The sequence below is a fragment of the Epargyreus clarus genome, unplaced genomic scaffold, assembly GCF_041222505.1.
Source record: "Epargyreus clarus isolate Ecla_fem2 unplaced genomic scaffold, WU_Ecla_fem_2.2 ptg000007l, whole genome shotgun sequence".
Classification (NCBI taxonomy): Eukaryota; Metazoa; Arthropoda; class Insecta; order Lepidoptera; family Hesperiidae; genus Epargyreus; species Epargyreus clarus.
The window spans coordinates 22,961,867-22,989,542 of record NW_027332215.1 but is presented as its reverse complement, the minus strand read 5'-3'; the positions used below and the strand labels follow the sequence as shown (position 1 = coordinate 22,989,542).

Sequence of the window (27,676 nt, the reverse complement as noted above, 5' to 3'; positions counted from 1 at the left end):
AGAGGTAAAAAAACCTAACTCAACGGTATAAAAACGTACCTTAGGTATTTTGGCGCTTTAGTGATTTTGCGTTTCCACTGACGAAATAATACCATTCAATTTTACACAGATATCGAGTATCTATAATTATGTTGTAGCTGACACAGCTTCGTTGGTACTGGATGTGTCTACTGTTTTTATTCTCTACAAAAATAATTACTTTATAGTAATTGCTATTAGATTTGAGTACACTTCAATGGAATGGCGATTTGGATTCTTTATTTACAGTCTTATGTCAGTAATTGTGCAATTCTTTGCATACTACAGACCGAAATTCGATCTTTTGTAATTGAAAATTAGTAATCGAGACTAGTTATATCGGATAGGTTTATGATATTATCTTAATGTTTCTGTAAATATTTCAGTTTAATGTAATTACTTGTCAAGGTGTACGTTCAATTTAAATGAAATGTAAATTTCATTAAATTTAATTTGGAGATACTTTTACAGCTTTATATCCATTATGTATCCGTATAATCAAAATAAATATATATTTTTTTATTTATGTTTAAAGACGAGATTATGTACGTATTTTGTATAATAAAATGAAAACGTTAAATATAGGCTATTAAAATATTGCTTAATTAGCATACAATAGCTAATACGTGGGTAGATAATATTCATACGTAAAATAAAAATAAAATGTAGAATGAAATTGAATTGACATATCCATCCTTTCCTAATTCAGGATTAAATCCGCATCCCCCATCTTGTACATACCTATGGAATAGGTAGTTCAGTGTGTACCAAATTCACCCTAACCCTCAGTGGTGGTTGCCGCTTCGTCGCGATCGGGCTCATATTTTGTATCATAAAGGATTGAGTCTAAACGGCAAAATAGTGTAACTTCATAATAATTAATTATGGCACAACATCTTAAAGAAGAAAATGCTCCATGTGGATCAGCTGAGGAAAGGGCTGATATTGTCTTTAAATTACTAGGGAAAAGAAGGACCGTTGCAACAAGATGGAATCAAGCAAGTGGATGGAGTCAGCGTAGACGTGTAAGGGAGATTATAAGCCTCAGGCCGCTTCATATCGACGACGAGGATCAGCCTTGTGAACCTACTGAAAATTTCATGATAGTTAAAGTGGTTCTTACATCACAGAATTCACCCCTCATGAGATTTCCACGAACTGCAATGAAAAAGATAAAAGAAGAAATACAAAAATTAAAGGAGTTATCGACTGAGAACCCGCCACCAACGGTGGTAGTCCGCACAAACTTGAAACACAATTCTATAAGAGTAGATTGCATAGGCGTGAATGTTATTAATTTTTTCGCGCCCCTGGATGGATTATTTGTTTATGACCTTAGATTACAGATTAGTTTTAAACAACTTTTAATTAACAAAATACGAATAATGTGCATTACTCGTTATAAACCTGGGTTTCAGGTACTGTCGTTCATAACCAAGCTTCAGAGGGAATATTCAGCTTTAAATACCAAGAATTGGTATGTGTTTGAGTCAATTGTGAAGGATGATTATGTGAAGATGACTTTACTTATAGATCAGCGTTCAGCTAATTTCATCAAAGAGTGCGGTTTTACCCTTAATTGGCGGGAACGAAGAAGCGGTGAGCAGAGCAGCAGCACAGTGAGTGAGTGAAATAAGAATGATTTATTTTATTCTATTGTATATTTCGCTTATAATTTATAATTTTGGACGGAAACCATCCGAAAATTCGTACCTGTTGGAAATGTTCCTTAAACTTTTTATTGTTCCTTATATTATTGATGATAGTAAACTCACAAAAATGTCATAAATTTTGGGTATCCTGAATACGTCATGTTTCATTGATGGATTAATTTAATGTTATGTAATGTAAGTCAAGCAGATTAGTTTCATGACAAATAAATATATATACCTAAGTATATAAATTAGGTATATATACTTAAGTATGTTATTATTTTTGTGTAATATATAGACTTTTTGTCTATTTTATTGCTTGCGTAACAGTTTAACTGTTTCATTTAAACTTCAGTAATTTAAATGCTATTTGTATCGTATATTATATAGTTTAATCATTGGCATTGACTGCTATTTATGTATATGTATGGGCTATCGGCAATTTCTGTCGGCTGTGTACCATCTGTTAGGGATTTCTGCCAGAGGCGAATTTTACTGAGCGAGTACGGTGCCTTTTACAGTAAAAAATGTGGCGTGAGCTATCCTGCCCTGCCCCCCCCCCCCCCCCCTAATATTGAGGAAGCGTTTAATCTTTTAAGGGGAGGTACAAGGGAATCTAGCCTGGTATCTTGTTAGTTCCAACCAATTGCACTTTCTATTCGAATATTCTCTTATTGACAACAAATACATGAGATAGAAGCGATTAATCGTAATTCGTACCCATTTAATATAAATAGCGCATTACTAATCATTGTATTAGGTATAGACGATTTTGAATATTGTGCGTTGCACGTTGTCGTAAATTTTTACACATACCATTTTTATATATACATACGAGTATATGGTTATGCAGGGCATTATAGTTCTTAATGAAAAATCAACACCGTTTTTATAAAAGAACATCTTATGCATTTTTCTTTTCAAATAAGGAAAAAACAACTGAATTGATCTAAATTCATCTATTATATACTTGTGTCTTTCATGCTGAGTACCGGGGTTTTAAATAAGCACGAAGCGCCCTAATTAAAATATTTTTTTATAGGTGCGCTTTGATATACCTACTACTAGACAAGTAATATATGTACTCGTACCTAAATACATTTTTACTACTATATCAATGATACGTGCGTATTAGAAATTAAATATCACCATGCTTAAACGACGAAAAAAAATATCGCGGGATAATCTGAGCGTTCATAATACAAAAAGCTCGCAAAGATGATCAAAGGTCTCAAAGATCCGCCAATCCTGGTAACTACTTGAGGAAAATTTCTGTACGTTGCGGGCTAATCTTAAACATTTTAACGAAGTCGTTGGTATATATAAGGTTGAATAATAAGAAAACAATAAAAAGCTTTTTCGAGACAACCGGGCGAGCGAGAGGTGTAATTTGCCTATTCTTCTAGTGCTATCTTTCATAATTTTAAATTCTGCTGCCCCCTTAAACGTGTTAAAGGTCAACGAAAAAAAATGTTCTATAAAAATATTTCCAATAAGCTGTATCTTACGAAACATTGTAAAACTTATACAAAAGAAGACGGGGGAGTCTGTCCACGATCCGCAAGTTGCCTATATATGACCTGTACCCTCCTCATTGTGAGTGCAAACCTGTGCCGTGAAGGGGAACAATAATAGGTTGTTGAACAAAAACCGTCATGATTGTATTATTTGTTCGGACACTCGTCATGCACACAACCATATTCATTAAAAAACCCCCACGGGCGATGACGACGCACCGACATGTACACAATGAAAGCATATTAATTTACGATGTCGGATTCATTATTACCTCCCGTTCGATCAGCGTACGTTCTTAATAAACTCTCCCTACCTACCAGACGTACGCAGGAGGGTCAATAGAGGACGCTCAAAAACAAAATATAAATATAGATAATACACACCCCAACCAATTTTAAAATAAGGCAAATATTGACCAATTGCGAGTCGCTCTTAGGTACACGAAGTGTTTTCTATCACAACAAGTAGGTGTATTTGAATTCTAGTTACCAAAAATGTACTTTCCTTCATTCAATTCTTCGAGATGTTTAGCAAGAACCCGACGCACCCTTGAATTTTTTTTTGTTGTTGGTTTTTACTTCCAAATTTTTACTAAAACCAAGATGTTACGATAAAGCAAAAATAAAAATCTCTAAAAAATAGTTCTTTCTAATGGAGCGTTTTTTAAGCTTATTTTACAGGAATAAGTAAACAAATTCTTACTTTAATACCTACGTTAGAGATATGCTTGTATTCCCTTTAATTACGATGGAACGTGCGTTCCCTTTGCAACATTCGATATGTTCGACAGGGGTGTGTCACAAAGGGTGTCCGGCGCAGCGCCTGTCCTCTTCAAAGGATTTAATACAACATAATAATAAACCCCTATCATGCGAGTTTTGATTAATTTCGGACTCAAATTGCATGCGCTTGGCTGGCGATATATAAAACTTTGATGCTTGTATTCATATCGAGCGCAAACAACTGCGACGAAGCAGTAATGAGACTTAGTAAGCATTATCATCTCCCCTTCAAACTTTCAAATAATTGCATACGCTTTGCTGCACTGCAATTTAGTCGTCTTAAACGATAAAGCTATGCGAATGCACAGGGAAATTGCCAATTTGTTCAGAGTTCATAACATGTTGGGTTATTATATTACTACTGTGTGTTGCCATATAACTAAAAAAATGTTAAGGGTGAACAACCCTTATCACTTAGGGATATGAAAAATAGATAGTAGCCGATTCTCAGACCTACTGAATATCCATATAAAATTTGATGTAAAACTGTAAAGTTTCGGAGGAGTACGGTAACTAACATTGTGACACGAGAATTTTATATATAAGATGAATCGTATTTCAGTTTCGTTGTACTTTCAATATTACAGAATAATATCATTCATGTTTTATTTAAATTATACACGATCGGTTTTGTAAGAGTCTCTTAATAGAATTTGTGTGAGCGTGGGAGCTGTATCTAGGATTGTGGTTTTTAATTGACTGATTTCTTTGGAATATTTTCCTCTAGGAGGGACTTGACTAGGCCGAAGGAAGTCTTCCAAAAAAATTAAAAATATTCTCCAATTTCTGAAAAAGTTCTGTCCTCTATAAGATATACCGTATACGACTTAACTACATATTTTTAGAATCGGGTAGGGGTGGGGGTTTGGCGCTCCTTAGTTCTTGATGATTTTGATTCAATGTAATTAGGACCGTATGTACGCCAAGCAGAGATAAATAGGTACGAACATGGTACGAAAGAAGTACGAACGAACATCCTCCACCACGGTAGCTTAATGCGAGCCCGTCATGGAATAAGTTTAGGCATCTACATACGAGTACAATATGTGCTCCAGAGTTAAGAAACAATCGTTAAATTTTGCCTGAAGCCCTTACAAATATATATTGGTATATCAAGTATTTCATTATATATTACTGTCTAGCTTGTAATCAATTAGGTTGTAATTGCAGACCATTGGTCGCACAGGCTACGGCCAAATAAATATCGATTAAATATCGAATTTAGAATGTAGTTAATCCATTTTAACCTAAAATACGAGTAAGTATTTTGACCATTTTTTTGAATTTTTAATTTAATATTGATTATTAAATTGTACTCTTGTATATCATGGACACATAATAAATGTTTGTATACTCTTAAAATGTTACTAATGCGTTTAATGCTTCGATCACTAATAAGAACTAGTGATCGAAGGTTTAATGGTAAGATAGTTTTGAAGAATTTATGTCCAATGTAGTCCAATATTAACATTTAATTTGTAATAAATATTAATACACTGTAGTGTGTAACAATTTATTGTGTGCATTTATTGCGCTAATATTAGTATTATAGCTACTTAGCTTGTAAGATCCATTAATCTGAAAGTTTTTGGTCTGTCGTAAAATAAATATTAATATTAGACACTGTGACACTGTAAAGTGTTTCAGTGTCTAATAACTGAGCGTATTTATTGCGATAATATTATTATTATAGCCAGTTTGTTTGTAAGATCCATTAATTTAAAAAAAATGGTCTGTCGTAAAATAAAAATTAATATTGGATCACTATGACACTGTCAAGTGTGTAACTATTTCTTGTGTGAATTTATTTCGATAATATTAGTAATATAGCCACTTAGTTTGTAAGATCCATAATCTAAAAGTTTTTGGACAGTATGGTAAATTAATTAAAACAGTGCTATTTTAATGGAATAAATAATGAAGAACATGAAAAGCATTGTTCATAAGATTGACAATTAATTTTAAATTTAAAAAAGAAAAACGCTTTTTATTTAAAATATTTTATTTTTGAGCAAAGCTTTTCCATAATATGTTTGTGATATGTATTCAATGTTTATAAAATAAATCGTGATATTTAATCTAAAAATAAAAACGCTGTAAAAAGTTTATTTTTGAGCAAAGCTTTTTATTAATATGTTTGTGATAAGTATATAAAATTTTTAAAAGATTAATAGTGCTGTTTAATTTAAAATAAAAACATGGTAAGAAGTTTACTTTTGAGCGAAGCTTTTCTATAATATTCAAGTGTAAAAACTTAAACTGTACTGTTTCTAGCATAGAAAAGAAACAATAATTGTAAGTATACGAGGGGTAGTCCATGCAATGCTTACACATAGTATTTAGGAATAACTATTTTGAAGATACTTAGAGTCGTGATACGAGTATGTGATAATCATGAAGCGCGATGTCACACAAAAAGTAACGTATTTTATGGACCGTCCCTTAAGACGTTTAGTTAAGTACAATACAATTATAATCACTAGGCTAAGCATTTAATCACCAAGGTTTACATAAAACCGATAAGGTTAATTAATATTTTTCACATTTTCTACGGTTTGTAATGCCGAATCCAAGATTTGAATACATAATTGTAAAAGTATGAAGTGTTGTTTGTTTTCCTATCCACTCCAATGTCTTCATGTACATACATATTATATCGTATCTAGTCGAACAATTTTAACTCGACGTAAACATTAAAGTCTTTCAAAATAAATCTTTAATTCGACCGACGACCTAGACTAGTATCGATCTATTCTGACTAGAGATGGGCAAAACACCCGGTTTAAACCCAGTACTGGGTTTAAACCCGATAAAATCTCCCACAGGGTATTTATTTGGGTATTTAAAAATGATTTCATAAAATCTGTAGACAGTTTTTAAAATAATTCAAATATTTATTGAACAGATATACTAGAAGTTTCTAAGGTATTTTTACCGTTTTTACATTTTTTAATGTTATATTTTTGAAGTTTTACCTACTTTTTTACCCGACTGCCACAGAAAGATTATGTTTTTCGCGCATATTTCGTATGTTTGTAAATCTTTTTAATATTTATTTATTTTTTAGTTTTTGTGGTAGAACCTTTTGTGGTTCGACTCCGGTGACACCACCGCCACACCTATTTCTGCCTAATAACAGCAGTGTTAGGCGCTGCTGTGTTCCGTTTTGAAGGGTGTGGTAAGGGAGACATACTTTTCCGAGGCGTTCCAGCTTAGTCCTCAGGGGTAGCGGCGCATATGTGACCGACCTCAAGTAGGAATATCTAATCCTATCTGGGGTTGATTACAGATGTCCATGGGCGGCAGTGGCCACTTACCATCAGGTGGACTGCAGGCTCGTCTGCTACTTCTATATTATAAAAAAAAACATTCGGAACTGGTTAGATAAATTTCGACAGTTAAGGTGTCGTTATATTTGTCTAAAATACCAGTGTCATTTTTTCATAGGAGTTGAAAAAAACTGAAAGGAGTTATGAGGCCAGTTGTGATAAAAACTAAAACTACATCGTTAGATTTTTTGAAAATCCGGGAATCGAACGAGTTCATTTTAAAAAAAAATCATACCCTGTACTATTCCATCATCGCATAGTGTCGCTTACAAGGATCAAATTCTGGAAAGTAATGATATATGACAAACTAAAGGAAAAGTCTCATTTTGAAGAAAACACATTTTTTTCATACAATGTCATACCAAACCTTATTTTTTTATATTTAAGAAGAATAAAATAAGAAGATCATATTGAACGACCATGTTAATAGAAAATATTCCATATTCTGTTTTTCTTTTCATACACATTATTTTAATAATCTCCTTTAGGAGATGGACGCTTTTGAAGTAATTAAATTTTCCAGGAAAATATAATTTGAATTCCGCCGGTGTTCGTTCCGAAAATCAGATTATAGGGACTAATTAGTTACTGCGAAATTATGAGAGGCAAGAGGCTGTCAATTTTTGTAACAACTAGTAAATGTTATTGTGATATACAAGTAAAACCAAGTCTTCCCTCCAAATAAGGAGCTGTCAGAAAAAAATATGTAAAATGATTAACTTGGGCGCCAACGTGCTGTCTTAAAATCATATAACAGGTTGACACTTTAATAAACGAAAAACGTGTGCGAAAACAATTTACTCCTCAAATTGATTATTCCAAGAGAGACCAACCGCTATGCCCATATATCGTTGGAAACTTGAAAAGCGGAACTCGATTGAAGGTGGCCAACATTTTCAAAATTCGATATATAATATCATTTGATGTGCCACGACGCCATAATGAAAATAAACAAAAAATACACGATGCTTTTTCGATAAGTAAACAAGATTTTTAGAGTATAAGTCTCTCATAATTATGTAGTAATCTTGTGCTACTTCAAATTAGGTCGTTCTATTGAGATGCATACCTATTATGCCAATATTTTAGGTACAAATATTGATAGAATATTATGTGAATCAGACTTACTAGAACCGACTAGCCTCGTACAAGCTTAAAGTCAATTACAGGTCCGTAATGTCCTTTTTTACGAAAGTGTTCTCACTGTAACTCGTATCGGACTGATGTTTATAAGTACCATCGGCAAGTTAATTTAAAACCAACATTCATAGGTACATCGCGCGTTACATGTGGACTGTACCCTTAGTATGAGTTTTTACGCTTTGACAAAAATGACTGTTTTTTTTGTTTACGTATTTCCCATACATTTCCAATCAGTTCTGATACAATCCGCTAAGGGCGCTGATTGGAAATGTATGGATAAATCCGTAAACAAATACCAAAACAGTCATTTTTGTAAAAACGTAGAAATTCATACTAAGGTATATTGATTGATATGACAATTGGATGAATTGATATGAAAATGATAAAATTGATGATGATTAAATGAAAACCTAAAGTTGCTGGTTATTATAATAAGGTCAGGGTAAATTAACATACTAACTTGATTTGATTAATTGTATTAGATATGCAAGGTCTCTGGTAATGAGTGCAAGGGGAATACCCACTGATTAGAGTGGGTTTCCAGATATACGTAACAGTATATATAATTATTTATTATTGTCATATTATTTATTGAAGCAATGCAGACAGTTAATTATAATAATATTTTATGATTTGATAATAACTAAGTACAATTATATCAAATTCATTCTTCGAGACAGAGATATGGACAAGCTGTAACGTTCTTTATCGCTTACACAATTTGTTTTTCCACTACAACTGAAAATGGAGTGCTAGTATAGTCATCCCACATTAAATAAAGATACATGCCAAAGGACATTGTGATTTCAGTATCGCTATCACACCTATTGTGCCTACGAATCGAACACGAAATAATAGTTATTGAATATTACCACGAGTACAAAACAAACCCTCAGAAACTTTACAAAATAATTATTATTTGTCAGGTAGATTAGGTTGAGCAATTGGCAAATATGGCAAATATAATCTGATCACATCACATCACATCTTGCACACATAAGCAAGAAAAGGGTGTACTTTTATTTGGCTCTCAAAAACACACCATATCTTTTTTTTAATTAGGAGTATCAGACGAGCCTGCAGTCCATCTGATGGTAAGTGATTGTTGCTGACCATAGACATCTGTAATCAACCCCAGATAAGGGTTTCTTACCTGAGATCCGCCACAGTGGCGCCACTACCTCAGAGGCGTAAACTGCTTCGCAAATGTAGGTATCCTTACCACACCCTTCAAACCAAAACACAGCAGCGTCTAACACTGCTGTTATTAGGTAGAAATAGGTGTGGCGGTGGTACCGTCGGAGTTGAACCACAAAGAGTTCTACCACCTTTAATTGGTGGACTTCACACGACTGGTCATCAGAGGTGCGTTTGAACATTGGACTACCGATTGAAAAGCCGGGTGTCAACTACTGCTGCATGTTATGTTTTCCATACCACAGAAATATTTTCACGGGTCGTGGATTTAATATTACGAATTTGTTTGTACAAACCACAAAAAACATTTTCATAGCACGAGTGTATGAAATATATATGAGTGTATTGCTTTAAATATATTTTTGACAAACATTCGAAAAACGAAAATTACATTACACCTTCCTTTAATTCCTTTGAAAAGTTGCCTGTAAAGTATTAATGTACACTTTCATTAACATTTTCTTAAGCTCTTTTAAGTCGTTTGGTAGAGCTTTGAATGTCTTACAAGAGATTTTTAATTACTTATTATTTACTTACTTATCATAAATATTAGATACTCGTATCTTAATAAATTATAGTAATGTAATTGAAGTCACGTGCTAAATGGCAGGCACGTGACTGACGCAATGTTGGACAATGAAACGTTTTGTAAATTTGAGTTCTATTCTCAGGCACGCAACCTATGTAGGTATAATATAACAGTTATAACTGATAACTGAAGAAAAATATACCTACATTGTTAAGTGTGAAAAATTACTTCTAATCGGGCATTCGTGTTAGTAATGGACAGCAGTAGAGACAATAATATTATGTTCTATATACATATATACATATTGGTAAGTATACCTACTATATTGTTAATTTTTTCTAATGTTATAGTTATTGTTGAGCCTAGCGGCCAATAGAGCTTCACCGGGTTTTGGTGGTAAGCGTTTGCGTTTTACTACAATCATATTGTTCCTCTATGCTTTGGCACAAGATGATTGTGGACCGAAAGGACCGGAACCGTTGCCGGTTTTTTGGACCGTCCGTCTTCGTAAGACGAGACGGTTTCGGATCCAAGCCGTTACTCTGGGCCATTCATACAGTCATACAGGATACCATGCTATACTTGGATCTAATGAGAAATAAAAATAAAGTAAAGCTTTTCTGTTAAAACGACGAATAATGTAATTAGCAACGTTCTAAAATACCTCACTTCTGTTGAACACACAATACCTACGACGGTATCAGCCGTAATTTACGAGTTTCCATTATATATTTTACCAACGAGACGCACGTGGAATAGAGTTGCGGGCATTAACTATATTTACTGGGAATTTACCCGAATGCCAATTTGGCAGCCCTACGTGTTTGTGTAGCCGTGATTCAAGCACTGGGGTACGTCATTTCGACGATATCCCACTGTGTGTGCGCCGGAGGATTTAATTAACAAATAGCAACGGATAAACAAATATCTGTATATTTATCCCCTTTGTAGCTCCGGGCTAAATGTGAAACAGTAGCCCTTGCTAATTTAAATGAGGGTAACTTATGGTTCTGTCGGTGGATCTGGTTTTGACGTTTATCATTCCTTATATGAACAAGGTAAACCCTGTTCTGTTTGATCTGTAAATGGTTATACATCTCGTAGTTGGGTTTGTCGTTATCAATATGACAGTAAGCTGCCCTGCCGACAGCGCGGGAATTTGCATTTACTTAGTTAAATTGACAAATGCTTTACTTTTTTATTTGAATTCCCATTCTTTTTATTCGTCCATGCTACTCAGGACGTTTAACCTATGTTTAGTTGGATGAATCGTGATACTCTTGACTCGTTAGGTGATGCGGTAGTAACCTATTTGTTAGACCTAACAAAAATATAGTTACAATTTCAAGAAGATTTTAAAGCACCGTGTTTTAAAAAAACAATTAGAAAGTTCTCAATAAGTCCATAATAAAAACTATATTAGGGTTCCATACCCTAAGGGAATCATTATTAATCCCCCGCTGACGATCCGTTTGTCACAGAGCTCTATCTTTTGAACCGTAATGGACAAACATTGGGAATATTTGAAGGGTACGTATAACGGTGGTTGTTATAATAACAAAAAATAAAAAAATCTTGAGGATAAATGGGAATCGCCGTAAATGAAACCACTATTTTCCGGCGTGTTTAATAGTTAAATCGAACTATTAAATCATAATAGATAGACAGTTGAAATTTTACTGTAATTACTTCTATAATAAACAATATAACAAAATAATTATTGGATAACAAATACTAAAAATAAAAAATATATATATAATTTAGTGGTACGGCGCCGTCCATGCGCCAGTTCGATTCTCACTTGGCCATTCATTTATCATTACAATGCATCGTTTTTAAGTAAGTGTTTATAAATAAACATGAGACAGTCTGTGGAAGTGTTCGTCATTTCTTCCATTTTTATACCCAGCATACAAGAAGCAGACTTCACGAATCACCAACAGCTCTTTCCGTTCAAGTTCTTAAGAATAAAGTATGATTAATCGTCCGGTTTATTCATGTCCATCGCAAATATAATCCAGACTTGTATATACACGCGAACAGACAAGTATTTAAGTTTGTATATGTTGTTATGTATGTATGTTTGTAATATAGGAGTTGTATATGTGTAATATAGGAGTAGCAGACGAGTACGCCGTCCACCTGATGGTAAGTGGCTACTGCCGCCCGTGAACATCTATACTTAATCCCAGATTAGATTCCTACCTGAGGTCGGGCGGTTCGCCGTTACCATTGAGGATAGAACTGGATAGTGTATTGATAGTGTATTAAGAATATTGTTTTTATGAACTGTTTATTTACACATTTTCCTTTAAGATTTTGGCATATGAATAACGCCATCTTAAAATGATAATTTAGGTACTTGTACTTTATTTCACATGGAATGATTGTATAGTCTGATTCATAATTAGGTGCCCAAAATGTAAACAAAGAAATGTCACTGTCAAAATTAACAAGACATAAAAACTTTAACAAATTCACCAAAATACGAAAACTTTAACAACTGTACACAATTTAACAAACGCGCTATAAAAACGAGAAAACTGCAAAATGAATAACATCAGCTACGAAACTTAAAAATGACGGCTTGTGCCGTTTAATGTTTTGAATTCCTATTGTGTTACCATTATCACATTTTAATTTTCTACCATAAACCTTGTTTTTTATTATTATTACTGTATGGAACGAAATTGAGGTAATATAAATAATAGAAAATGTGAATTAATCTTAATTTATTTAGATTATTATTTTATTATTCTCGTATTACTTTATTATGGTCAAAAATAAGAAACTACTATTAGAAACGTATTTTCTTGATAGGTCAACACCTTTGTTTACATTTTGGACACCTAATTATGAATCAGACTATAGCAAAATATAGACTATTACTACTGCATATCAATTAGCCCTTATGCCCTTATTACAACCAGCTCCAAAAGTAGATGAACAGATTAAGGTTTCAAAAACACCTATACACCCAAAAGTTAATAAGTAGCTAAACACAGCAGTGATAGCCTAGTGGTTAAGAAACTTGGCCTCTTAATCGAGGTGTTCAAATCCCAGGCACGCACCTCTAATTTTTCAAAGTTATGTGCGTATTATAAATTAATTATCACTTGCTATACGGTGAAGGAAAACATCGTGAGGAAACCTGCATACCTGAGAGATTTATAAAAAAAAATCTCAAAGGTATGTGAAGTCTACCAATACACACTTGACCAGCGCGGTGGACTATGGCCTAATCCTTCTCATTATGAGAGGAGACCCGTGCCCAGCAGTGGGACAGTAATGGGTTGATGATGAAACACAACTAGCACCATAATTAGATGAAAGTCGTAAACTTTAACATTACCGGGACCAGAATAGGACTACGGTATCCCCTGCCTGCCGTAAGAGGCGACTAAAAGGGGCTTCCGGGGTCGCGGGCGGCAAAAGTGGGAGCTCAAACCGTTCAGCTAGCGACCTGAGTCTCCGGCCACCGGGTTTTAGTGCAGTAAAAGTCCCACATAACCCTGTGTCGCTTCCACGGCATTGGGTACCTTTTAAAGGTTCTCCCTCGCGAAGAAAAAAAGGGGTGTTTACCTATTTATGAACGTTTGGGTGTATAGGTATTTTTGGAATTTTGATCTGCTCATCTACTAATGAAGGTGACTATACAAATTATTTAATGATACTACATCCAAAGATGTTTTGTTTTATAGCTCCATGTAACATAACTTAAAACCACGAATACGGAGGGTATATCAATATTACTTGATAAACGTTAACCCAGTTTTATAATAATTTCATTTATTTTGTGTCATCTAAGTAACTAGATGGTAAACTTCTAACATAACATAACTTTTTGTACCTACGCCCGATATTATAATGTTTTTAAGTTATGATTTCTCAGTAAGTGAATTATAAATTCTTTATGAGAAATAAAGTTCTTCTTAAATCGAAAAAAAAAAAAAAAAAAAAAAAACATTCTGCCCGCGACTACGCCAATGTTCGCAATGATAATTTACATTTCAATTAAAAATATGTCGGACCATGGAGGTAATGGATTATTTTCGATTTGGATATTGAGTTCGTATTTTCAATACAATTACAAATCCAAAGACGAAATTCAAAAAGCCACTAAGTAATATGGTTTTAACCGTTTTAAGTTGTTTTTTAATTACTTATATATTTAAGATACTTTTCTTACATTTCTTAAATAACAGATACGATTCAATGGCGGACACCGGAGTCGGACGCCCGGGGCGGAAAGACGAATGGAGGCCCCCAGTATAAAAAGTTGATTGGATGTACAAAATTACAAATGTCTCTCAGACTTATTCGTCGACAATATGTATTTGAGTGAGTCCGGCTACGTTTTTTTTACTAATAGCAATTGTTTGTGGGCCCGGGGCGGACCGCTCCTTACGCCCCCCTTACGCCACTGGAGCATATACCCACTAATTCTGGAACTACCAGAATAGAATTGTATCATCATTTTCAATCGCTGCTTCGCTGGGGTAGAGCCTGGAAACCTTTGCAAACACTGGTATGGAGACCGCTCAATCTTACTGCTCGATTTTATTTTAACAATATGAAAAAACTAGATTTTATTGTATTTTATTTAACTATACATACCTATTATTAAAAAATCTCCAAGACACTAAACTTAGAATTTGAATGAAGATTTCAAATAGAAATAATTTTCAATTTCAGACTTCTTTATACTATGTAAGTACGTATCAATTTTGCTTGAAGATTTTTTGATATTGAAAATTAAATATTTATGTCGTTCATTCGTTAGCCTTTGAATTATGTTCGGTCTGGTTCTGATTCTAATCATAGTAATATATTTATATTTCTTTAATATGTCTGGCCAGATTTATATTAAAATATTTTAAACAAATTGAGTTTTTGTTTTCAATTTCGTATTCTATGTTTTTCTAATTATTTGTTGTAAGTTATGTTCATAAAAAAGTTTTAGGCTATAGCTAAACCTATTAAGATGAAAAATCATTTATGTACGTTTATATACTTAATCCATTCTTGTAAGATATGCTATCATGAAATAACCCAATCCCATCTAAATTGAATCAGCTGTTTTTGGGAAAATCGCGGAACAAACTTACATACGTACATAAGTCGGTTATAATAAAAATAATAACAATATGAAATCTGTTAGAAAGAGAAGAAATTACAGCGCATCCGACGGAAAAACAATAAATTATACTCAATCCGAATGGAAAGTGGTTAAAGGTAGTTTCTAACGAAACGAGACCTACGAAAGAAAAACATTAAATGTTTGTCATTTACTATAACTTTCTAGAGTTTGAACCTTGTAAGCGACACTATGCCACGGAGAAATAAACTCGTTGTATTCCCGGTTACTGAAAAATATTTAAAAAAAACAGATTTTTTAACTCTTATGAAAATCCGCCTCTTATCTCCTGTGAATATTTTTCGCTAATTCATTTAGTTTCGGATTTCGCTATCCAAGCCCACTTGAAAATTGAACCTGTATTTTTGCCAAAAATATTCAGGTGGAAAAAGTTATTTCGCTTATTTGTTGAGGGCACGCACGTGCCAACCTCAGACGAAAAATATGTGCGTAGGATAGTTACACGAATTACGTATACCTGTAATAGAAATCATACCGAGTGTATTAGTTAAAACCTAGAATCTGAGACTCAACGTTTTATATTGAACGAACTGACCCGGCAAACGTTGTGTTGCCATATAAAAAAAAAATGTTAAGGGTGAACAACCCTTATCACTTAGGGGTATGAAAAATAGATAGTAGTCGATTCTCAGACGATAAAACAATCATTAAAATACATTATTATTTAATATTTGAAACCGCGATGGTAGCGAAGTCTATCGAATCCAATGTGAAACATTCCAAAATCAACAACTACTTACGAATTAAAAATGAATTAAAAAAACCTTTTCCCATGGACTAAATTGTGAATCTAAACCATTCTCAAGTCCCCTTGAACACACACAACAAATTTCATCAAAATCAGTCCAGTCGTTTAGGAGGAGTTCAGTGACATACGCACGCATATAAGAAATATATATATAAAGATTGAATAACTTTTTTTTAAATACTAAATGCCTTGAAAAATGCTCAAGTATCGTAAGGTGGTAAACGCAATATGAAATAGCATTAAAAGTTTATAACCTTGATTTTTACTCTACCACGGCGCTCATCACACAAGTGCAAGTTGTGTTGCGATTTCTTACGAGGCGTAGTCTATCTTTTTAGTATGAGGTTTGAACCAAGCGTGTAATTTGATTCAATTAGCGTGCAATATGAGCTTGTGAGCGTGAAGCTTTGTATCCCGCACGTTAACCAATTCACAGTATAAACTAAACTAGTTTTCGTCTAGTGTTTGAAATTCGCCAATGCGTTATAGAAAATATGAATATTAACTTATCACTAGACATCGGATTATATGCAATTGCATATTTGCACATGCAAATGCATAAATCGCCACTTTTGTGGCGTTATTGTATTTTTAGTACTTTTGTATTGATATATGCACTATATATCAAAAGTTCGGCGTATTGTTTTACGGTTCATAATTTTAGATTATGGTTTGGTGATGCCCCGTTAATATTACGTGTATTTCCCGTCCAATAAGTAAACAGTGCAAATGTCATATTCAAACTATTATAAATCGCGCGTCGTAGTCATACCATATTTAAAAATTACAATTAATATTGCGATTAGTTAATACTAATAGCTTAGATGATTATGACCTTGATGTTTCAGAAATTCGGAAAAGTTAAATTTTGAAAAGTTTTAATAAAGGTATTCTATACTAATATTCTAACAACTATTTCATTTTGTTCATTGTTTTCAGTTCCTAATTAACAAATGGCTTTATATTTTTTTGTTTCGTAGATATTAGAAAATGTTCCCATATGTTCACACTTTGGTAACACAAAAATATGGTTGACAAGAATGAAAAATAATACTAGATTTTTCGATTACAGTTGAGCGTAATGCTAGTTACTAAAGACTGACACAATTAACTGCATATGAATCAATTTGCGTAAATAAACGTAAAACTTAATAAATAGTAATTTGATAGTGCATATTTTGGCCATATTTCGCCCTTTTTCGTGCATATTTTCGCATTTTGATAGTGCATATAATTCGATGTCTACTTACCACATATAAATTAAATAATATCTTTTATGACTATGTTACTTTGTCTTTGTTAGTAGACGATAAATATTTGTTAACCTAATATCCGCTTTCTGGAAATGTAGTTACTTATAAGAACGTTCATAAAAGAAGCACGGAAATAAAATTATATTTGCATTCGCGCATCGCCGGCCAAATAAAATTACTTAAGGGCCGCTGTTCGTCTACGAACGTAAATAAGTAAATGTCCGTCTGCATTTTACAATTTAAAATAATTGCCATTTTTACCCGAGTGCGGCAGGTATAGTCGAGCGGTATAGACAGGTTGGTGCGAGCTGGTGTAGTCATATAATTTGCTATGGCGACGCGATTCATTTCTATATTTGGAGCGGACAAGCAGTTTGGCGCGGTCTCTATCAATGTAAGTACCCTAGATGTAGTGTAGTAATTGAAACTGCACAGGATACATGTCCGACGGCCATTAGCGTCTCAGCGACGGGGAGGCGACCGCAGAGATAAAACTATCTCGTAATCTTCTGACATATACCTAAATTAAAGTCTATGATTTTAATTTGTATTATTGTATGATTTGTTAAAAATGGTTAATCTTTGTAATATTAAATTTTGTTGGGCGTGTTGCGTAGTTTTTCACATTATTTTAGTTTCACTTGTAACAAATTAACTAACAAATATTTTCGATCTCCTAAAGTTCTTGACCGATTTTGGTAAAACAAGGGTGGTTATTGCTTTACTTGTGCCCAGTGTGTGTACAGACATTTATTTGTTTACTCGTAGACGAACAGAGGCCCTTAAGTAATTTTATTTGGCCGACGGTGCGCGAAATTTCCGTGCTTCTGTTATAAACGTTCTTATAAGTAACCAGATTTCCAGGCGAAAGCGGATATTAGGCCGACAAATATTTATCGTGGGTGACGCTGTTCTTGAGATTCAAGATTTAACTAAAAAACTGCTTTCGATAATAAGCAGCTGACCTGAGTAATATAGACACATTACAACAAAGATTGAAAATATATTGAATGCTATTATGACATTAAAATTATCAGTTATTTTTGTTAATAAACTTAGATTTATTTTAAATGTAATTTAGGTGTGGTGCAGTCCGCGCCAAACCGCTAGTCCGGTCTGAAGTTGTTGCGAGCAGGTGTTTGTCATACAATTTGCTATGGCGACGCGATTCATTTCTATATTCAGAGCGGACTAGTAGTTTTACACGGACTATACTTTAAGTGTGGGTCTACGTTATTTGATCCGCATCCAATTGTAAAATACCCGGTTACTCCAAACCTCTTTATATGCCACTTAAGAATTGATCTCCAATTAAAACTATCAAGTGGCTAATTCCACGGTATTTACAGCGAACTATCCACTGTAAGCTGAGCTGTGCCTGACTAGAGAGCCAGCATTAAACTTTACGGTGATTATAACCGGGGGACCTCTGTTTATATAAGGAATTCGAAATTTTCCCTTTTTGACTACATTAAAAACTATTATTCATTAATTAATTCTTATCAAAGAAAATTGTAGCGAACCTATCGCAAAAAATTAAATTAAATCAAAGTTCGTACGTAAGACGTAATTATAATATCAGTAAGTAGTTATTGAAGTAGTTAAAAATAACGGTTATGACTTTTATAATTAGGTACTTCTATACTTACTGATACCAGTACATTTAAGGTCTTTAGAATTTTAATTACTTAAAATGTAAGTATCGAAACCTAAGAGTCCTTAGTTCTATTTATCTAGAACCTGAGAGCGGTGACTAACCTGCGTGTTACCGATACATCCACAGGTTCGTGCTAATGAACCGTTCTCACTAACAGATACTAATGATGTGCCGAGTCGGCCATTTTTGGTATTCGAGTACTTTAGTACTCATATAAAAAAGAATCGAGTCAGTACTCGAGTCCAAAGTATTCACAAAGTACACGAGTACTTTGCACAACATACAGTCCAATAGCACGGAAGAGCAAAAAAAAAAAACGCCACTCACTACACAAAATTAAACAAGTTTTTACTTGTACGAGTAGTAGTTGTAGTGTACGAGTATCGTCAGTATTCGTGTATTACTGGTACTCGAGTATCACTATTGGTACTCGAGTATGCGAGTTTATGTAAGTACTCGAGTACTGACTCGAGTCGACCTGACTCCGCACATCTCTAACAGATACCTTTACTTTCTAAACTACTGCTTTCAACTTATGCGTTATAGATACTAGCTTTGTATAATATTACTTCATAAGAAAAAGACGAGAGTTAGATGAAATTATTAATAACTACCTCTGATTTTTCGAAATGACGTGCGTATTAGAAATTAATTATGACTTGCTAAAACGATGAAGGAAAACATCGTGAGGAAACCTACATACCTGAGAGATTCATAAAAAAAATCTCAAAGGTATGTGAAGTCTACCAATACGCACTTGGCCAGCGTGGTGGATTATGGCCTAATTCTTTTCATTCTGAGAGGAGACCCGTGCCCAGCAGTGGGACAGTAATGGGTTGATGGTGATTAATAACTAATAACTCTATTTACACTCATTGTAGCTCAAGGTACCCGACGCCGTGGGAGCGACGCCGGGTTATGTGGGACTTTTACCGTACTAAAACCACCACGGAGGCCGTCCTCGGCGTTTGGTAGAGAACTCCGGAATCTCCAACCGAACACAACCGGAGTCTTCCTAACGCGATGCCCTTCTATCGGGCTCTGCCCTGGGGGAGAAATTTGCGCACCTCTCACTTCCCCTGGTGATTACACCGATATGCGACCACACAAACCGCTGTCCTTCCCGGGGTCGCTTGCTGGACCGTTTGAGCTCCCACTCTTGCGGCTCTCAACCCTGGAAGCCCCTTTCAATCGCCTCTTACGACTATTCTGGTCCCGGGACTACAGGGACAACCGCAAATCGAACCTGGCATCTACAGCGTATCAGTCAGTATGGTGACCGCTCTGCCATGCAGGTCGTCGTCATTGTAAAATTATAAAACCATATTACTTTTCATTTTAAAACTTATCTCGAAGTTCTTGTCATTAAAATTAAGAATTACGCGGACGGACAAGTATAAAATTTGCCACAGTTATAATTTATATACTGAAGAAGTGCAGAATGGTAATATTTTTTTAAATAATGCATATAAAGTGGGTAGTATTAAATCAATAAAAAACACATTACACTGTACACGTACAATTCACAAACTATGTAATCAATATTTTCTTATCAAATGACACATGGACATGAAGGAAAATGACACATTGCCTGTAGAGAATTAGCAGGCTCTTAGGGATTGAGAGGCCTGTTACTCGTTTGATGTCTTTATGTTCTTTATTATGACTCTCTTAATACTAAGCTTAACCTAACTTATATAACTACGAGTCCTACACACACTACATTTGTTATATTTTATCACTAAAAAAATATTAAAATTATATACAACCTACAGAGACGCAAATTAAGCGAAGGTACTTAGCTTACACATATAAATACTCTTTTGTTTATGGCTGTTCTGTTGTTTATTTCTGATAACAATTTTTATATAATTATTGTCGGCCCCTGGGCGACCACTAGTATTAAATAAATTATCCAATACCAACATTATTGAACATTAAAATTACATGAATATAAACAATTTCGTTTCGTGGAATGAAATGATGAGTAATTTTAATTAAACAGCTACATCGTGCATTAAAACGAGATCTGATTACGCTATCCAACAGAAGTAGAACATGAGAGCTCGCTGTCAGTACTTATTCAGAACAGTCTGAAGCACATTGTTATAGAACTACAATGCATATCAAACATAAAATTTACCTTTTAATAATTATTTATACAACGAGCTAGCTGCAAGCGGTCTTAACGTCACTCAACTACAGAATACCTACCAGTCGAGCTGCTGTTATTGTGGGATGTTCTTGTCAGTTGGCATTTATCGCTAATTTGCCGCATTATTTAGATACTAAGACGTCTCTAAGAGGTATACCATCTTATACCAGCACCGTCTTGATTAAATATTAATTAAAAACAATAATGGTTGATTTGTAAAATACAATCCTGTATTGTGATTGTCTAGTAGTAAATGACTACTACAGGTTCTATTACTATTAAACAAGTAGTACTAAAATAAGAGCAAGAATTGATGCTTTTGAAATGTGGTGCTGGCGCAGACTACTGGCAATTTCTGGGACAGCGCGCCGAACCAACGCATCAATTCAGAATGCATACTCTAACAAGGGGTGCTAGGGGGTACTAACATCTATACTCCAAATGTCAACCTCACCTGCACGTGGTGCACCCTGCTAAACAACAGAGGGGGCTATGACGACCGACCGATGGCGGAATAACCATCCGAAACTCGCTAAGCAAAGTCACACAGGCAGCGGCGGGCAGCAGCGCCGCTTGCTCACGAAGATGCCTAGCACTGCGATCACCAACCCGCTTGCCCAGCGTGGTGATTAGGGCAAATAAAACCCTCATGAATAGTGCTCCTATCCAACTGCGTCGGGGCGTAAGACAGGGCGATATAATATCGCCAAAACTGTTTACGAACGCATTGGAGGACGTCTTTAAAACGCTAAACTGGGATGGACGGGGCATCAATATTAATGGCGAATACATTTCTCATCTCCGTTTTGCTGACGATATTGTCATCTTAGCGGAGTCTCTGCAGGACATCGAAGAGATGCTGCACAGCCTGAATGATGCATGTGGTGGTCTCGGCATGAACCTCGACAAGACAAAGGTCATGTATAACGAGCACGTCATGCCGAGACCGGTAATGATCGAAACATCGGCTATTGAAGTTGTTTCTGAGTACATTTATTTGGGCCAAACTCTAACACTCGGCAGGAACAACTTCAATCGTGAAGTCGATAGACGCATACAGTCGGGCTGGGCAGCATACAGGAAGCTTCGGCAAGTCTTTAACCAGTTCGTCTTGCCGGCTATGACCGACGCTGCCGAAACGTGGACTCTGACTTTGGGACTAGTCCACAAGCTAAAGGTGGCTCAGCGAGCTATGGAACGAGCTATGCTCGGAGTCTCTTTGCGGGATAAAATCCGTAATACGGAGATCCGGCAAAGAACGGGAGTAACCGACATAGCTCAAAGAATTAGCAAGCTGAAGTGGCAGTGGGCTGGTCACATATGTCGCAGAACCGATGGCCGATGGGGCAGGCGAGTTCTCGAATGGCGACCACGTATCGGCAGACGGAGTGTAGGACGCCCACCGGCACGCTGGACCGACGACCTTAAGAGGGCTGGTAGTGGTAGGTAGGGTAGTGGCTAGATGAGAGCAGCGGAGGACCGAGTGTTGTGGCACACCTTAGGGGAGGCCTATGTCCAGCAGTGGAATAGTAAAGGCTGAAATGATGATTCTAACAAGATTCTCCATAATATGCCTAGAACGGGTCTAGAAATTCTTTGGTCACGAGACACGACAAGACCCAGACTTAGAGAAGTTGATCGTCGTTGGTCAAGTGGCTGGAAAACGTTGCAGTGGGAGATCACCAACCCGATGGACGGATGCTGTTAAGAAAATAAGCAACACCACAGTCGGAAATATCACAAAATCGTACAACATGGAAGATTATAAAAAAGGCTGTTCTTGATGGTCATGACCCTCAGTCATGAGGAATCGACTTGTGATGTGATGGAGCCAACTAGGCGCAGGTAAGGTTGACCATAGGAGGTTGAGCTCCTATAATAGCAAGAAACACTTATGAGGGTCTTACAGATTTAATATACCTATACATTACAATCACCATCACTTAAAGATAACTTATGGCATTATACACTAGCTTATCTAATAATTTGTCAGTTTGTAATCAGAAATTTGTCAATTAATAAATTTAAAGTCATTATCAAAATCAAAATTAGTCGTTAAAAGCTTATTATAAAATTTCTGATTATATTAATGATAAAACAGCTTGGGACTGATCAATAACAAAATTATTAGTTAATTAAGAAAATGTCAAAGTGTAGCGTATCTTGCTGAACAAACTTCTTTTTTTTAGATAAATGTAAAGCAAGATACTGTAGCTAATGCTTTATTAATTATATGTAAAAATAATGGCATTTAAAAAAAAATGAAAAAGAGAATAATTATTTTTAAAATTAAAAAAGACAAGCCCACTGAGTTTCTTACCGGATCTTCTCAGTAGAGGTCGCGTTCCGATCCGGTAGTAGTTTAAGAAAATATTGTAACTGACTATTTGTCAGTGCCGCCGTTGGCCTATACAAAATAAATATATTTCATTTCATATTTCATTTCATTTCATTTCAATTATACTACGTGCTTTTATAATAACCATGTATATTATCTTAAGTCACTACAATGTCGAAGGCGTGATGATATGTCAAGTACGTAATACACTACAGACAAAGAAGAAGTGTTAAATTTTCTATATTTAAATAACTTCAAGATATTTAAATTCAACCTAGTAAGTGTAAATTAGCGGTAAGTATATTTTAAAGGAATGAAGTAGCAGACAAGCATGCATATACCATGTGTCGCTTATGGTCATTTGTAACCAGCTCCTTATAGAATATGGATTGTAAAATCATGTTAGTTTACGTACGACAACGGTTTACGTACTCAACATTTGAACACTTTATTTATTTAACAAATACACGCTTTCGGTAGAAGTTACTTTAATTTTATTTTTGATTCGTAATAATTATGATGATTTAAATGATTTGCTGAAACGGTTTTTTTTTTCTAACAGAAATGCTCTACCATAACAGTTACCTACTTTTAGGCGACTGCGTGATTGTTTTATTGGTTGTGCTCGATTGGCGAAATATCCGAGCTTAGAAAGCAATTACAAAGTCAATTTGTACAGAGTCCTCATAAATTTTGTTACTAATTTTGAAATATAGTAAAAGCCCTCAGGATTCTTAACAAAAAGCGGCCATGTAATTTGTGTGGGCGGGTTAGAATGTATAACTACATATATTTCGTTATAAATCAATGCCTCCGACGATTTAAAATGTTTAGGTGAGATAAAAATATTTCTTAATAACTTTTAATTTTGGCTACTATTTGTAAACAGAGACGTGACTTCACGCATATTTCGCTGTGTATATTTGTGTATATATATATGTTAAAAGTAATATAATAATACAAAAGGTCAAAGTATAGTAAAGTGTAGCAAATTACTCATAAGTAAAGATGATGCTGAATAAGGTGCATTGAGTAAAGGTCTGCGTAATGTCTGGGCACAAAGATGCACTTATAACCTATTTTGCTAAACTTAGAATAACCAAAAAAAACAACGAAAGCGGCACGAAGACCATGTTTCTTTCATTGGGTCGAAAATGGTCCTTGTATCGAGGGATCCGAGGTTCGTATCACAACCATGCACCACTGATTATTCAAAGTTATTAGAAATTAATTATTGCCTGCTAAAACGGCGAAGGAAAACATCATGAAGAAACAAGCATGAGGTTTATTTAAAAAAATCTCATGGTTGTGTGAAGTCAACCAAACAACCACGGTTATGGCCTGTGGCCTGAGCCCCTCTTACTCCAAAAGGAGACGCGTGTCCAGCAGTGGGACAGTAACGTGTTGATGATGACAATGACGTGGAGTGACGTGGACGTATGAAGTTACAATATGCGTAAGCGAAATTACGAAAAGTATATGATATCAGTATTATACCATTACCAATTACCTTTGTAAGTCTTAATAATTTCCTATTTACGAACGATACCGAACGTTTTCCGTTAATTATCGCCGACCAGCGAGGCAAGAAATCAATCAATGCATGGAAGATAAACCCATTAAACAGGATTGCTTTCACAAGAAACTTGTGATAATTTCATCGGTACATTCCGCACAATTTGCAATGTTAATTTTGCATCAATGATGTAAATATTTAGGTAGAAGATTCAAGAAAGTTTGAATGAGAACACCAATATTAATAATATTTAAGAATCGAAAGCCAAACTATTTTGGGATTCTGCAAAACATTTTTCATAAAACTATGTAAATAAATATTACTCTAAACACGGCCAACAATAGGTAGGTACAGTTATTAAGTAGGTAGCTACATTTCAAATTTTTGCTTGAACAACATTATGGCCTAAAACTACTTTTTTCAAATCGCTATATTGCCTATAACATACTATATAGTATAATACGGGTGTGCGTATCATTTACTTATATAACGATCATTATCACGATTTCTCTTGCTCCGAGACCCAATAACTGGATTTAAATGAGGACATTTTGAGTTACTCAAGTTGTTACATTATATTTTCCTGTTTATTAAATATATTCTAACGACGTAGTAGGATTAGAATATATAATGATAATATCATTTATTATAGTTAATTTTAAACAACTCGAAAGTAGAAACGATAACAACGAATTGTTTATTTCATCATCTTGTGTAAATTGACTATTACTATATACAACGCACGATATTCGCATTGATTTTTATAGAAACCGTAACAGTTTGTAAACTAAAGTCTGGTTTCTTAGACCCATCCAAATTATTTTGTGGAAACATTGAATTTCATTGAAATTTACGTTCATTTAACATTTTACTTTCGGAATCGAATTTTGGCATGCGTACGGCCCTACTCCATTGTTGTCGACACGGTGATGCGAAAATGACGCGGATTCCTTAAATGTATCTGGAGTGTTATTTTTAGGTAGCGTTCTATCTGTATGGAGAAGCTTAGTACTAGATAGACGGCCGGACGGTACAAACCTAAATAAAGACGGACTCATGTGTGCCGAGGAGACCTTTGTTTCAAACGAACAATGTTGACACAAATGTTTGCTTTATGTTTGTTTATTGTCAGATGCGAACGGCTTGTTATTGCAACGTAACATTTCAACCACGTTGAGATACCTAGCTTTTTAATGTTTTTATCTCGTTCAACAATGACGGTATGATAGCACATCCATAAACAATAAAATAAATAACCAGGTCTTTGTATAATAAGTTTCGTCGGTACGTGCACTATTTTGGATCTTCTAGAATAGAGAATTGGAATGATGAGCGCACCAGCTTATTTGTAATGTAATATAAAATACTCCTATTTTTGATAAGGCATGTTATCTTAAAACGCGCTTATGTCGTAGTTTAAACTAGCTTGATAACATTGTACAGAATTATTTATTCAAAGGTCATATAACGAAAAGTTATCTAATTGTGCAATGCTTAAACTATTGATTTAATAAAAAATCTAATTAGAGCAAGTCAGATATTATCACAACCTTTATATTTTTATAAACGAGTGTAGTTTCATATTACTTAATTTAATTCAATAATAAATAAGCATAAGGGCAATCGCTTGCAAAAAAGTTCCACACAAATTGATATTGGATGATCCAATAATTGAAGGTTAAGTTCAAGGAACGCTAGCTCATACGCACAATCGCTATAATGACTTATATTGGTATTATAGTGTTAGTGAATGAATACAAGATATATTTACCTGATTACGTATAGTGTCACGCATGTTACCGTTTGTGGCGGTACGTATAAAACAAAACGTATAAAGCAAATCAAGCGCACCGAACAAGAATCAACACGCGACTGAGCTGAGTAACATGGAATGAGGTCTGGACACGACCGTCGCTCGGATCTCTCCCGCGACGCAGTTTTAACTCAAAATAGCTCGTTCACTGATTGTTATATTAAAAGACGATGAATAAGTAACCGGTCGAGACGAGCGTTGGATGCGGCTCTAATGGAATATGTGGTGGAGTGACGTCAGCTATGCGTCAACTTCTGCGCCCGCGCATCTCGCTCAATGACGCCGAACGGGGCGGGGGCGCGTTTGACACCATCTGTAAGCGATTGACGCTATATGGCTCTATGTCATACAAAATGTATCGTATTCTCATTCTGATAAAGTTTCTTCTGGCCTATGGAATTAAGTTTCGACCGAAATGAGCAATAGATAAAAACTTTACCGTCTTTGCTTCAATTCTAGAAGTCTATTCTAGAATAATAATATGTGAGTCTTTGTAAGACTGTTGGATTTTGATATAAAACTTTGGATTTAAATGACAAAACGTTACATACATTAAGAACATACATACACCTCTATTAACTAAGTTATTATATTTAACTAAGTTGAGAAAGATATATTTTTTTATATTCTTTTGATTAAATATATAGTTGTCGTCAATCCATGAATGTTCAGATAACTTTGCGTCTTTATTAGTAGTATATCGATGGCTTTGAGATTTTTTTTAAGATTTCCCAGTTAAGAAGGTTCCCTCACGATGTTTTTCTTCACCATTAAAGCACGTGACAATTTATTTCTAATATGCACATAACTTTGATAAAACAAAGGGTGCCTGGGATTTGAACTGCGGAATGGATGAATTTCTCGATAGAA

General features: G+C 34.8%; 1 protein-coding gene across 1 annotated transcript in view; it reads right to left on the bottom strand.

The window, feature by feature from the left end:
• Positions 1-26,955, bottom strand: part of Phyhd1 (Phytanoyl-CoA dioxygenase domain containing 1) — a 36,701-nt gene extending 9,746 nt beyond the window's left edge. The window contains exon 1 of the mRNA XM_073075176.1: positions 26,765-26,955. Coding sequence (XP_072931277.1) covers positions 26,765-26,788 — 24 coding nt within the window. The 5' untranslated portion in view covers positions 26,789-26,955. The remainder of the gene's footprint in view (positions 1-26,764) is intronic.
• Between the last annotated feature and the right edge of the window lie 721 nt (positions 26,956-27,676).